Source organism: Aethina tumida, chromosome 7, assembly GCF_024364675.1.
Source record: "Aethina tumida isolate Nest 87 chromosome 7, icAetTumi1.1, whole genome shotgun sequence".
Taxonomy (NCBI): Eukaryota; Metazoa; Arthropoda; class Insecta; order Coleoptera; family Nitidulidae; genus Aethina; species Aethina tumida.
In genome coordinates this window covers 1,150,015-1,164,382 of record NC_065441.1, presented here as the reverse complement: position 1 = coordinate 1,164,382, position 14,368 = coordinate 1,150,015, and the positions used below count along the sequence as shown (strand labels likewise).

Below are 14,368 nucleotides of genomic sequence, written 5' to 3'. Positions count from 1 at the left end.
AACATATGTATAATTGTTACTTATAAAGTTATTTAAAAGATTTATATATGAAATTTATGATCAAAATGTACAATTTTAAAAAATGCATAAAAGATGATATTCAGTTTTATTATTAATAAACAATAATCGTCTAAATACATAATTTAATTGATGACTGCGCACTTTCGTCAGTGAAATTTTTAAACCTGAAACTAACCATGAAAATATAATAACATACTCTTTTCATCAATTTCAAAATTAATTTGGCAAAATAAATTATAAATTAGCCAAAAATTAATATGTGTTTATTGTTGTCCTCCACTGTATAATTAGTCATTTTTTGTATAAAAGCTTGAACGTTTTAAAAAATACACCAGTACTATATTTGTTAATTGTCTCGACAGTGACTAACAAAGAATATATTTTTAAAAAATGAAGAAATTTTTCATCTTAGCTTGTTTTATCGTGGCTGCAAATGCGGTAAGCAATATTAATTAATTTTACATAACACGTAAGATAAATTAACTTTTTGATTTTAGCTCTCAAAAGAGTTCATTGAGAAATGTATGGCAAAGATGCACGCAATCGGTGCCAAATGCGCCGCAGAAACGGGTGCTTCTAATGGTAAATATTTTTTCGACCAATTTTATACTTATTATAAATAGTTACTTTCAGATGATATAGCAGAATTGATTGCCCACAAAATTCCCGGCTCCCACGAAGGAAAGTGCACCATCTACTGTTTCCATAAAGCTTGGGGAATGGTAGCCTAACATGTATTTTCACTTTATATCTCATAATTATTTTGACTAATTCCAGCAAAATGAAGATGGGTCACCAAATTTGGAAAAGGCCATCCAATCCATGGATGCGTTGAAAGCTGAAGATGCAGATGTTTATGGAAAAGTCAAAACCGCTTTCGAAACATGCCTACCCAGTGGTAAGCAAAATACATAATAAACATTAAATGACAAATAAAACATTCTTTTTTTGAAGTTGCTATCGATGCTGATCCTTGTATCACCGGTGCTAATATGGCTGTATGTATTAAAAGTGAAGGAGAAAAGGTAAAAGGTAATTTATTAAACAGTTCATTGTATTAATATGCAATTTCTTTTGTAGATGGGACTTACACGTGAAGCTTTCGAGATTTAATTTAAAAAACAATATTGATAGTCATGATGATACTGATGTTTTTGTTGTAATTTTAGATACCTTTAATAAATTGATTAACGTGTATTTTCTTAATTGATTATACTTTAGTTTTCCATAAATTACTAGTTTTAGTAAGAATCTTATGTAATATATAAAACACAAAGAATTATATGAGGTTTTATCATCATTATAAATTTAAAACTCCAATAAAATTGTTATATTAGTTTTATAAATCAACATCTTTTATATCGATTAGAAAGACTTTGATTCTACTGAATTTTGAGAGAGACATCATGCACACTACGAAACAAATATGCAGACTTTCTCTGTCTCTGTCGTGCATGATGTCTCTCTCAAAATTCAGTTGGATCAAACGGTTTTCGATTGGTATACAAAATATATACATAAATTTTATACATATAAAACATATAAATACAATACTTCAAGTAGTTTATAAAAGTTAACCTTATAAACAAAAATAAATTGGTTAAAATACAAAATATTTCTAAAAAAAGTTTTATATACCGATCCTACTGAATTTTGAGAGAGACATCATGAATGACAGAGACACTAAAAGTCTCCCACTACGAAGTAAATTTGCAGACTTTTACTGTCTCCGTCGCGCATAACATCTTTCTCAAAATTCAGTCGAATCAAACGCTTTTGGTATATTTAGACTTTCAGTTGTACTTTCAGCTGTATTAAATAAGTCCACCATCAAATAGATATATAATATATTTTTGGGTAGATAAATCACTTATAAGAATATTCATATAATTTCGTACAAGTAATTAAATCAATGAATCAAATTATGTTATTACAAAATATAGTTAATTAGTAATTATTTTTTTCTGACATTAATAATACCATTATTATTAAGAATGTTTTTAAACATTCTGTGTTCTAAACAAATTCCTTTTTTTTTACTTTACTTTAAAACCAGAATCTATAATTTTAAAATATATACATAAAAATACATATTTTTATATTTGTTTATTTATTTACCATTCCTATCTTAGAATCTTAGTCGAATCATGGTCCATCCTGCACGTAATCCTTAGTTAATGACTTCCGAACATGCACTTTAAACCTGAAACCAACCATGAAATAATATATTTTCAATCAACACATATATTTAACGTTCGGCGAATTTAATTTTGTTAAAAACTACACGATTATCGAAACAAAAAGAGTGTCATTAAATCTTTGAAAATTGTTACCTACGACCTCGAATCCGGTTCGAATTGTTCCTTTATAAAAGCGAAGGCGTGTTCGATGTGTTCATCAGTTACATTTTTATCTTATTAGTGTTATTATTCGTTTCGAAACATGAAGGGTTATTTGATATTGGCTTGTTTCATCGTCGCTGCCAATGCGGTAAAAAATTGTTGTATTTTGGTGTACCCCTAACAAGTTGTGGTTGATTCCAGATCTCTAAAGAGTTTGTGGAAAAGTTCATGAACAAAATGCAGGAAATCGGTGCAAAATGTGCTACAGAAACTGGAGCTAGCAATGGTAAATATTATATACTTTTCCGAATGTCCTCAATTAATTTCTTCTAATTTATTGTTTTATTAACATATAAAACTGAAATCTTCGTTGCTTTGATTCTTGTAGACGACATTGCTGAATTGATTGCCCACAAAGTGCCCGGATCCCACGAGGGAAAATGCATGATCTACTGTTTCCACAAAGCATTCCAAGTGGTAAATCTCTTATTATCAATATTTGAATCAATTTTTAACTATTTCTTTGTTTCAGCAAGGGGAAGACGGATCGCCAAATCTAGACGGGGCTATTAATTCGTTAGCACCGTTAGAAGCTGAGGACGCAGATCTTTACGGAAAAGCCAAAACTATTTTTGAAACTTGCATATCAAATAGTAATTATAAATAACATAAAATATATCTTAGAAACTAAAATTTACTATTTTTTAAGCTGCTGCTGATGCTGATCCTTGTGTCACAGCTGCTAACCTGGCTACTTGTGCTAAAGAGGAAGGAACCAAGGTGACTATTATTTATTTTATTTCATAGCATATATATATAATCCGGTAATTTTTTATTACAGATGGGATTAGGACCAGATATGTTCGAAATCTGATCACTCTTACTTTTGTTTTAATTTCTTTTACATTAATATTTTATTTTAAGTATATACAATATAAATTTGTTAATATATTTTGATTCTATTCAACATTGTTTTTATTATATAAAACATTTTTTAAATTTAATATAAATATAAAATAATGAAATAAATATTTTCAATAATAAATCTTACCTTATTAATATGATGTATTCTGGTTGTGCTGCATAAACCAAAGTCAATTTGGAACTAACCATGATAAAAAAATAACAAATTACTTATTAATTTGAAATTACCAAATCTTCTTTGAAATTATCGGTTCTCTATCCGCAATTTGGCGAAAATTAATGAAAATTGCATTTTAATAACATATCTACCAAAATCAATTAGTACCAAATCGTATGTTTATACACTAATACGGTTATAATAAATGTGTAATTAAAAATTGCACGTGTCATTAACTGTGATTTTAATTAGAACCCGACCCAAGCATTAATTGTTATCTCCAGTATTTAAGAAGAATGACAATTTGGAATGTACAGTTCAAAAATTTCCTCGATTTGTGAGCACAAAAGTGAAAACAATGAAATCTTTAATTGTTCTTGCATGCGCTTTCGTCGCAGCAAATGCTGTAAGTATCACTAATATTTTATTGTAACAGAGTTCAGTTGTCCTTTTCATTTATTTACAGATTTCCAAGGGGGTCATCGAACAATTTGTTAATCAAGTTAAAGATATCGGTGGAAAATGTATTGGCGAAACTAACGCCAAACCTGGTATTATTAAATAATAAATTAATTAATAATTAAGTTCTTAAATTTTTACCTATATTTCAGACGATATAGGCTCACTATTGTCCCACAAAATACCTGACTCTCACGAAGGCAAATGTCTGTTGTTTTGCATTCACAAAGGCTTCAATTTTGTAAGAAATTGATTATAATTATTAATTTATTATAATTTTTTTATCATTTTATTTTTTCAGCAAAATGCTGATGGTAGTTTGAATGGACAGGGAGCATTGAAAATGCTGGATCCACTAAAAGAGGATGATCCTGAGGCCTACGAAAAATTAAGAAATATTGCAATCACCTGTGGTGCTAAGGGTAAGTACATATTTAAAATTTTACAGTTTATTTATTATTAACTAAAATCGAATAAATAATTTTATTTCTAGTTACTATTGACTCTGATCCTTGCCAGACTGCATCAAATATAGCACAATGTGTATTTGATGAGGCTAAAGCTGTAAGTAAATTCTTTTCTTTTATGCTCAAACATAACTAATTTATATTTGTTATTGTTTCAGAATGGATTTTCCAGTGACATGTTCGAAATTTAATTCTTTTTTACACAATCATTTTATGTTATTATATTATTAATCATATTATTTTAACTGAATAATAAATAATGAGTAGCTTGAATAGCATTTGATTTTAAAATTTAAATAATTTATTTCGCACACTAAATACTAATACAGTTTAAGTATACATATTTGAAAGTGGGATATCCCTATTAAATTTGTTTTTGTTCTTTTTTTCAATTTTTAAGCATAAAAATGTGTACTTTCAATTTCACATTTTTTGACTCAAAACTAAAACACACAAGATATTTTTTTAGCTTGAAAATTGAAGAAATCATATTAGCAAATTTTTATAGGAAATCTGACTACATCACTGTATTAAGCACCTTGAATGAAATGGACATATACAAAAACTGACAACAAAAAATATGTATATTCATAATTCGGTGGAAAAATTAAATTCATATTCTTTTATGAATTTATTTTTTAATAAATTAAATTACCTTATTTTTACATCTTTATCTTTATGTTCTTTATATCTTTTTCATAAGCTCATAGGCATCTTTTTCAATTGTACTGGGATAATTTCCTAACAAAAAATGAGTTTTAAGTGTATTAATTATAGTATAATTAGTGTAGTATCATTACTATAATATTTTAATATTATTGTAAAGTAATATAATTTGTACTTTAACAGTTTATTTCATAGTCCATTTAATTAAAAAAATAAATTCATAGAATATTAGATTTGAATAATTTGTCCACAGAATTATGGAGAATTTTTTATGAAATTTGGTATATACCCATTTCAGAGTTATTTTTAAATTTGTCAATTTAATTTCTTCAATTGTCATGTCTAAAAATTTTGTTTTTGAGCCAAAAAACGTGAGATTTTATCTTTAAGTACATATTTTTATGTTTTACAAATGAATAGAAAGTTTGTTAAAATCAGACAAAAATACAAATTTTATGCGGGACCGCTTTCAAATGGGCCACGCTGTATGTATACCGATTGAAAAGCGTTTACTCCCTCTGAATTTTAAGAGAGACATCATACTCGACAGACAGAATCTCCCACCACGGAGCAAACTAGGGCCTTTTGGTGTCTCTGTCATGCATAATGTATCTCTCAAGATTCAGAAGGAGTAAACGCTTTTCTATCTGTACATTAATGTATTACTTATATTGTATAGGATAGGCCACATATCACATTAAAAATTAATATAATGAACATTGTTGTAACGAATACAAAAATTATAGACTACCAACAGTGTAGTGTAATAATGTAAACAATATTTGAATATACGCATACATATTTTGTACACCAATCAAACATTATATTGAAACATTAATTATTTGTAGGTAAATAAATGTAAATAGAATAAACGCCTTATTTCTTCAATTGCTGAAGCTACAATATTTTATATTTATATGAATTTATATCAATTCACATAAATATTATATTTTTAAACTTTAATATATTATTGAGTCCTTAAATAAATAATTATAATAAATGATATTTTAAATCAAGAAATTTCTTAAATTATTTTAAAAAACCTTCTGGTATTTAAAATTTCCCTTTACTACATTGTATTAATTTGATTCGCTTTTGGAATGATGAAATAAAAAAAATTTCCTTAGCCTCTCACTCTGAAACAAATAAATGAACAGGTAAATGTGATAAATTTCAATTTTATTATTTTTAAATTTAGCGCTTGTCGTATCAACCGTCGCGTCGTCGACAGCAGCGCTCTGATATCGTATTTTTGCAAACAGATAATGTCGACCGCGTCACTTGGACAGAAATAAAGCAAGTGTCAAACATACAGCAAATCTATCAAAGGTAAATTTTAAATCGACAGCTAAATAGTCTGATGTAAATAATTGACGATCACGTCAAATGATTTCGCATTGAGATAAATTAAACAATGGCCGGTGGTTATTTCAGGGTCGATCGTACCGATTTGAGTGATGTGCCACGCGACATTCACATCAACAAGGAATTCATAGCCCGAAATTTACTGAAAACAACCATGTACAACAACGTGAGTATTTCTACCAAGGTGACAAGTAATTTTTTTAGGTTATCTGTCATTATGACATTTTGTTTTTTAAATTGAGTTCATTAGCTTGATTTCAAATGATCATTATTGTGTTATGTTAGCAGTCGAGGCACGGTCAATATTCGGACCAGAACTACCAGAATTACACCGGAAGTTATCCACAAAATTACGGTGGTAGTTATGGTTACCACCAAACTTATGGTTCCTACACGGTAAGTCTTAACTCCTTCATTTTGTCTCGTCAATTTTTCGTTTCGTGCTTCAATGTTTTTACAGTGTTTTTATCATATTAGATAATTTACAAAAAAACTATAATAATGTCCACAAAAATATAGTGGTGAGGGTAATGTCGCAAAGAGTGTAAGTTTTGAGTACGATGGGCTTGGTTCATGTTGTTTATATGTTATTTCCTGCAGAACCAAACACAACCAACACCACCTGGAGACGTTGTCTATCCCAACACATGGGGCAACTCTACAAACGTCAATTATGGACAGGAAGAGAAGAAAGAAGGTAAGATCACTTTGTATGAAAGCAATATTATAAATGAACTTCCATTGCTATATAAAAAAGAAATAAAAACTAATAAAATAATAAAGTTTGTGTGTAATATGTATTATGTATGCATATAAAAAATAAACAATAAAATGGAACATAAAAGTATAACAATGAAAAGTAATTACTTTCATTCAAATTTGATAATTTTAATTGACTGTGCAGAAAATGATTGCAATGGAAGTTTATTATGAAGCCATGAAATAAATGATTTAATTGAATTTGCTTTGCGTAACAAATTAACGTCATAACAATACAATATACATAGCGAGTGTTTATATAGTGTCAATGTTGAAGACCAGTTCTTATCAAGGTTTAATTTTAGGTTGTACGTTAATAAAATCCAACGTCGTCGCAGCCTATTCACAAATAAAAAAGCACACCAGTGCAAGCAATGATTAAAAAGTGTATGTGCAGTTTTGTTTTGTATCTTTATTGTTAAGTAAAGCGAATAAGTTAGGTTTAAGTCCTGCCCCGATTGTAATTCCTTTAGCGGTAATCAGTTTTTCCGTGTGATTTTTTGAATGGTTGGCCCTCCTCTTCGAATAACGCTAGGCGCCAAATTCGACAAGGATATGTGTGTTGGACAGTAATAATCGAAAACAGTGGTTTGATGAATTACGAAATAGAGTACAGTAGAACAAACAACCGATCAGCATACACATGTAGGTTTTCTTTTAGCGGTGGCGCAGGAGATGCAGCAGCAGCGTGCGCAACTGATGACGCAGCGTGAGGAGTACGTGAAAAAGGCATCGGTACTGCGCAGAGAGCTGGAGTTGCTTCGCGACCAGAAACAGGACCTGCTCTCGGACGGATCTAGAGACCGGGACCTTGACTTGATCCTCAAGGAGAATGACAAACTTCAGGTAAATTTCTACCCGATTGCCGTTTTCGTAAACGTGCGTCTCTCGGATTTATTCCACGATTTATCTCCAACCCCGTTAAAAAATAAAAATATCGTTATGCAGTGATAAATTGATTGTTAGGGATCCGAGTGACGCCCGACGAGGCGACGCAAAGTGAAGGGTAAGGATGACTGTAAATCAGTGCGGCACAATTTCTCACGTTTACAAGTTTCCAGCCAAAACTCTGCGTTTATCTAAATACCGAAATTTAAAACTTTAAATACTCCATATAATAAAAACTAGGACAGAAATTCACCGGTGCAGTATGTATTCCAAGCAATATATTTATTATTTCAATTATTTGTGCCACGCACCGTTTTTTCGATTCAACGAACGATTCGTTTCAGGATGAGATCCACAGTAAATTGAAGGCGATCGTCAACGTCATAGAAATGCTGTCGAGCATCATCAAGGACGGGAAGACGATGCAAGATTTGGAAGCTCAGTTGCAGGAATCACCCAAAAACAACCGCAACAGTCCCGCATCCAATCAAAATGAATATGGACACGATAGGTAAGACTCATTACGAAAATTCTGTTATTAACTTTGTATCATCTTTTTAGATATCCCAAAAGTTCTTTTTAGGATTTCCTACTTAGAAAATATTGTATATTTATGTATGTACAGTTATCTGATAAAACGTTCCCCCTTTATCGATAATACTAATTTTCTGATATACTGGTGGCCCTAACTACATATTTTTTATATAATCTCATATAATAGGTTTATTGGTAATATATTAATTAACAAATGAATAAACAAAATACTTATTCCTTTAAAACATATATAGGAAGAATTAGTTAAATTTAAGTGTCAACTTTATGATGAGATAATGTATATTTTTTATTCTTAATGATGCTCCAATTAATGCCTGAATTTCTTTGAGCATTATGATCTGCACTCTTCAGGGGTTTGATCATTCAATCAATTATTAAAATGATGGCCACTGGTGCTAGCAAAACGTCAGGAAATAATTCCAACAAAAAATAAACCTGAACAAATATGCTTAGGCAGAATTTTGATCTTGTAAATTTTTTTGAATTTTGTACTCCACTTAGTATGTTTAAATAGGATATTTAGGAATTTAGTTAATTTAACTTTTTGTTTAATGAAAAACAATTTTATTTGTCATTTGTTGTAATGCCTAACAAAACGAGGGAATTTAGGGTGCTTGTTATTATGATTAAAAGATATTATTGAGTATTAAATTTTATTTGATTTTACAAAGCCACAGTTTAATGATCATTTTGTTGCTGCTACACAATCATTTTATGTTATTATATTATTAATAATGATATTTTAACTAAATAATAAATTATGTGTAGCTTGAATAGAATTTGATTTTAAAATTTAAATAATTTATTTTACACACCAAATCCTAATACTATTTAAATATATATCTTTGGGATATCCCACCCCTATTAAATTTGTATTTTTGTTCATTTTTCAATTTTAAAGCATAAGAATGTATACTTTCAATTCACATTTTTTGATTTAATTTATTTTCCACACCAAATCCTAATACTGTTTAAATATGCATATTCTAAAGTGAGATATCCCTATTAAATTTGTGTTTTTGTTCTTTTTTTAATTTTTAAAGCATAAAAATGTGTACTTTAAATTTCACATTTTTTGATTCTAAACAAAAGGATATTTTTTTTTAACATGAAAATTGAAGAAATCATATTAGCAAGTTTTTTTAGGAAATCTGACTACACTGCACCTTGAACGAAATGGATATATACAAAAATTGATTAAAAAAATTATACATATTCATAATTCTGTGGAAAAATTAAAATTCATATTCTTGATGAATTTATTTTTTAATAAATTAAATTATCTTATTTTTCAGCTTTATTTTTATATTCTTTTCTTTTTCGTAAGTTCATGGGTATTTTTTTTCAATTGTTCTGGGGTAATTTTCTAACAAAATTCATTAATTCTTTCACGAACTTCAGAAAATGAGTTTTAAGTATATTATATATAGTATATTCAGTATAGTGCCATTACTACAATATTGTAATATAGTTACAGTGTAATTTGAGAGTTCATTTCATAAACCACTTAATTAAAAAACTAAATTCATAAGAATATTTGATTTATAATTTTTCAACAGGAATATGGAGATTTTTTTATGAAATTTCGTATATACACCCATTTGTCATGGCACTTAATTCAGAGATATTGTTAAATTTATTAATATAATTTCTTCAATCTTCATAACAAAAAATTACTCAATAGGTTTTAGTTTTAAGCCAAAAAGTGTGAAATTTTATCTTTAAGTACATATTTTGATGCTTTACAAATGAATGGAAAGTTTTTTAAAAACTTGATGAATGCCACACTGTACATATATATTAATATATTACTTATATTGTTAACTTTTTGTTTAAATAATTTTATTTGTCACTTAGAAAAAACTCAATGTAGACAAATAAAAATAGTAATGCATAACAAAATAAGGGAATTTGGGGTGCTTGTTATTAGTTTACTTCTACACATGGTAGTACAGTCAGTCAAAAGGAAGACGCAAGTGAAATCAAGAAATTCTGGTACAAACTTACGGTGACAATGTCCCAACACACGTGGTGAACTCAACTCAAGAACAAATGACAGAGAGATTGAACGTTGGTCGCTGAAGAGTATATTGCATACCATGAGAAGGATTCAACACAAGAAAATGGATATTTCATTAGCGAAAGACAGATAGATGGAATGAAGAGACTATAACCTATACTACTGAAAATCAAGTTGTAAAAGATATACAAAATACTTTCAATTACCAAAGTCGTAAAAAATGTTGAAAATGGCAAATTTTAAAAAATGTATGCATATTTTTAATAAGGTTCAAAAGTAGTCAATTCAGTCAATTAAGTTTTTATTTTATTGAATTTCTGTGACCACTCAAATCTGTTCCAGTAAATATATAATAATAATTATTTGATCAGAGTAACAATATTACTTCACAATATTATTATCATAGTTTGTGAGTGAAAAAAATGTATAAATAAATAAAGATCCCCAAGCTATAAACTATTGTAAAATATACCTAATAAATAAATACAACTTCATAATCACTATTTTTAAGAGCCTACCAGTTTTTTTTGTACTGTACACTAATGTAATTAAATAATCTTTCATTGGCAATTATCATTTTTTTTTTTTTTTTCAGAGTCAATTACGTGCATTACGACACGGGTTTACATTGGTGCCGCGTGTGCGACGAGTTCCCGGACACAGCGAAAAAACTGCTCGTTCATCTCCAGTCAACGAGCCATCTGGAGAACGTGAAAAAGAATGACGCGATCGACACGACACCGTGGCACAAGTTGCCCGCCGAGCCGTTGCTTCCGACGCACGAAGGTGCGCCGCAGAAACGCGTGCCGATCAAGGGCTTGCAGTTCTTCATAGCCGCCCCCAGTTGGTACTGTAAACTTTGCGACGTTTGGATCGGGGACTTGCACTGTGCCTCGCACCACCTGAAATCGCAGGCGCACTTTCAGAACTACGAGGTGAGTGTTAGATAAACCTGGTTGTGAGATGCGAAATTTATTATGGTTGTCATTTGCAGAGTTTCATCGGTCAAAATCCGCAGTGGGAAGTGGAGTGGTTGACCGATCGTAAGAAAGCCTTGGCGCGAATCGGTCCGAAGGACTCGTCAGACGAGGAGGAATCCAAAAAGAAAAAGAGCCGAAAAGAAAAAAAATCGAGCGAGAAAAGGAAGAAGAAGCGTTCGAAAAAACGCAGGAAAGACTCGAGCGATTCTTCGTCGAGCAGTTCGTCGTCGGACAGCAGTTCAGAGGATAATGCCAGGGATAATTCGCGGAGCATCCGCGTGGCGATGAGGAACAAGGCTCAAAGTATATTGGAGGAAGACTTGTCCAGTAAATGGTCTGTTTTGGAACGTCTAGTCGAGGAGCACAAGAAACATGAGGAAATGGCTATAGCAAAGGAAAAAGAAAAACAGCCAGAGGATAAGTTAATCAGCCAATGGATGACTGTCCAAGAAGCGCCTCAGAAAGAAAAGGACATGCTGGGAAGTTTAAAGGACCGGATGAAAGAGAAACAGGACAGGGAAAGGGCCAAACAAGCAGAGGCGGATCGAAAACGTGGAGAACGCGAGAAAATTGAACTGGAACAGATGGAGAGAAAAAAGAGAGAGGCCAGAGAAAGGATGGAAGAAGAGGAGAAGGAGAGAAAACGTAGGGAACAGGAAGAGTATGAAAGAATTTTAGACAAGCAGCGCAATCAGGTCAAGTTTAAAACGTTCAGAAAACGTCGTTCCGACAGCGAGGACGATGGAGGACAGGAGGAAGAAGTTCCGACCAGGTAAAATATCTGTACACAACCATACGTCACTATTTTAAATTATAATTGTATTTTTCAGAATAAGAAAAGACAGTCACTCAGACAGAGAGCATCACGAACGTCACAGAAGAGACAGCGAAGATTCCAAACACGATGATAGAAAGAAACCGCCGCCTCCGCCCTCGTATAAAAAGCTCCCGTTTATAGGAAGAATGCCGTTATTTAAAAACAAAAAAATGGAAGAGAAGGTGGAAAAGCAGAAGGAAATAAAGAAGGAAGAGTACGAGAAGCCACGTAGGACACGTTTTGAGCCGGGTAACTTGCCAAAGGCTTTTATACCGAAGCCAGACGTAGTTTGTTTCCCCAAATTGTCGAGCATTCCACCGTTGACGATTCCTCCTCCGCCCTCTGTTAAAGAGGAGGAGCCGAAACCGCCGTCACCACCAAAAATCAGCGAGCCTCAACCTTCAGCTCCGCCTCCCCCGAAGATAGGTGAACAACAACAAAATGAAGTTAACACAGCCAACAATTACAATTCGGAACACGCAAACAGCATGATGGACATGTATTATAGCGAGTACAATCAAATGTATGCTCAGCAACAATATGACTATGGGGCGGCGACAGATGAGGGACATGGTGTTCCGTTGTCACACACTTTACCATTGGAGCCACCGCCATTGCCGCCAGAGGATGATCTGGCTATGTTGGGCATTTGTGCAGATGATATGGCTGCACAGTCTTTTTAGTTTTAAACCTGCAATTAGGAACTTACATTAGAGTGAATAAATATGACTTGTATTTATATCATATTTTGTTCAAATAAACTTTCTTTTATATACATACAAATTGCCTTTTTTACTGTTGTAGTATTTATTAATTTAATAAATAAATGGAAATTTGAGTTTTATGAAATTTTACTTTATTTTTTTGTTTGTTGTAATAGTATTTATTATTGACCAACTACAGATTGCAAGTTTTAAATTTTTAACCTGTTATTCAATTGGAAATGTCTTTATCCTTCCAAATTAGTTACTTCACTGAATGCAGAACGATTTCATTCACTTATAAAAATATTTGAAATGATTAAATATTTAATGTTGCTACTAAAACTTGGAACACTAATTACAAGATTAAAAATTGCTGTTTATGTATTATTTAAGATTGCACATTTCGGTACTTTTATGTATTTTACATGCTAAATAATTTATTTCTATAATATCAATTTTATCACTCACCTTTGTTTAATTTGGTGCTTTTTACCTAAGTTTGGCCTTTTATTTTATATGTTACGACCCATGACACACAACGATAATTTATTTGTTTATAATTAGAACATTAATTCCAGAAAACCATTTAAGGATATTATTATCATTAAGTGTGTGTTCTTTTCGTAATAAACTTATAGTGTGTATATTATATGCATTACTAAGTTGTAAAAGTGGTTGCCTATTAATCAAAGTTTATTATTAACAAAATCGTATTTTGGTAGCATATTATAGATTTTTTCTCTGGAACAAAAGACGGTACATTGTTGGATAATTATGAACTTTCCCAAATATTTTCCTCATTTGTAAATTTTCCTGCGAGAATGGTGGAACATTTATATTTCACCATATAAGTTGAGTAAGTTCGTGTATATTTTTGTTTTTACATACCAAATAATTTATTTCTATAATATCAATTTTATCACCCACCTTTCTTTAATTTGGTGCTTTTTACCTAAGTTTAGTCATTATTTTTTATGTTACGGCATTATGGCACGCAACGATAATTTATTTGTTTATAATTAGAACATTAATTCCAGAAAACCATTTAAAGACATACAATCATCTTTAAGTGTGTGTTGCTTCTGTAATAAACTTATATTGTGTATATCGAAGCGTTACCAAGTTGTAGGGTAGGTTGCCTATTAATGAAAGTTTATTATTAACAAAATCCTATTTTAGTGTCAGATTATAATGTTTTTTTCTGGAACAAAAGACCGCACATTATAGAATAATTATGAATTTTC

General features: G+C 30.8%; 4 protein-coding genes across 10 annotated transcripts; all 4 read left to right on the top strand.

The window, feature by feature from the left end:
* Positions 1–368: 368 nt before the first annotated feature.
* Positions 369–1,218, top strand: LOC126266235 (general odorant-binding protein 19d-like). The gene is made up of 6 exons (XM_049969818.1): positions 369–459; positions 519–603; positions 655–743; positions 799–919; positions 976–1,046; positions 1,102–1,218. Exons 1-6 carry the CDS (start codon positions 412–414, stop codon positions 1,132–1,134), a joined length of 447 nt encoding a protein of 148 aa, XP_049825775.1. The 5' UTR covers positions 369–411; the 3' UTR covers positions 1,135–1,218.
* Positions 1,219–2,367: 1,149 nt separating this feature from the next.
* LOC109597499 (general odorant-binding protein 19d) lies at positions 2,368–3,330 on the top strand. The gene is made up of 6 exons (XM_020013200.2): positions 2,368–2,511; positions 2,565–2,649; positions 2,752–2,840; positions 2,896–3,016; positions 3,073–3,143; positions 3,205–3,330. Exons 1-6 carry the CDS (start codon positions 2,464–2,466, stop codon positions 3,235–3,237), a joined length of 447 nt encoding a protein of 148 aa, XP_019868759.2. The 5' UTR covers positions 2,368–2,463; the 3' UTR covers positions 3,238–3,330.
* Positions 3,331–3,713: 383 nt separating this feature from the next.
* Positions 3,714–4,643, top strand: LOC109597517 (general odorant-binding protein 19d-like). Its single transcript, XM_020013222.2, has 6 exons — positions 3,714–3,850; positions 3,911–3,995; positions 4,056–4,144; positions 4,205–4,325; positions 4,397–4,467; positions 4,529–4,643. Exons 1-6 carry the CDS (start codon positions 3,803–3,805, stop codon positions 4,559–4,561), a joined length of 447 nt encoding a protein of 148 aa, XP_019868781.1. The 5' UTR covers positions 3,714–3,802; the 3' UTR covers positions 4,562–4,643.
* Positions 4,644–6,276: 1,633 nt separating this feature from the next.
* LOC109597528 (zinc finger matrin-type protein CG9776) lies at positions 6,277–13,269 on the top strand. 7 transcript variants are annotated; one of them, XM_020013240.2, is made up of 9 exons: positions 6,277–6,365; positions 6,471–6,567; positions 6,690–6,797; positions 7,002–7,098; positions 7,822–8,006; positions 8,393–8,559; positions 11,219–11,558; positions 11,618–12,375; positions 12,434–13,269. In XM_020013240.2, exons 2-9 carry the CDS (start codon positions 6,556–6,558, stop codon positions 13,101–13,103), a joined length of 2,337 nt encoding a protein of 778 aa, XP_019868799.2. In that variant the 5' UTR covers positions 6,277–6,365; positions 6,471–6,555; the 3' UTR covers positions 13,104–13,269. The 7 variants fall into 7 exon arrangements, with proteins under 7 accessions (XP_019868799.2, XP_019868800.2, XP_049825371.1 ...); XM_020013241.2 differs by having other exon boundaries at positions 6,687–6,797; XM_049969414.1 differs by lacking the exon at positions 6,277–6,365 and adding an exon at positions 7,466–7,547 and having other exon boundaries at positions 6,546–6,567; positions 6,690–6,945.
* The last annotated feature ends 1,099 nt before the right edge of the window (positions 13,270–14,368 follow it).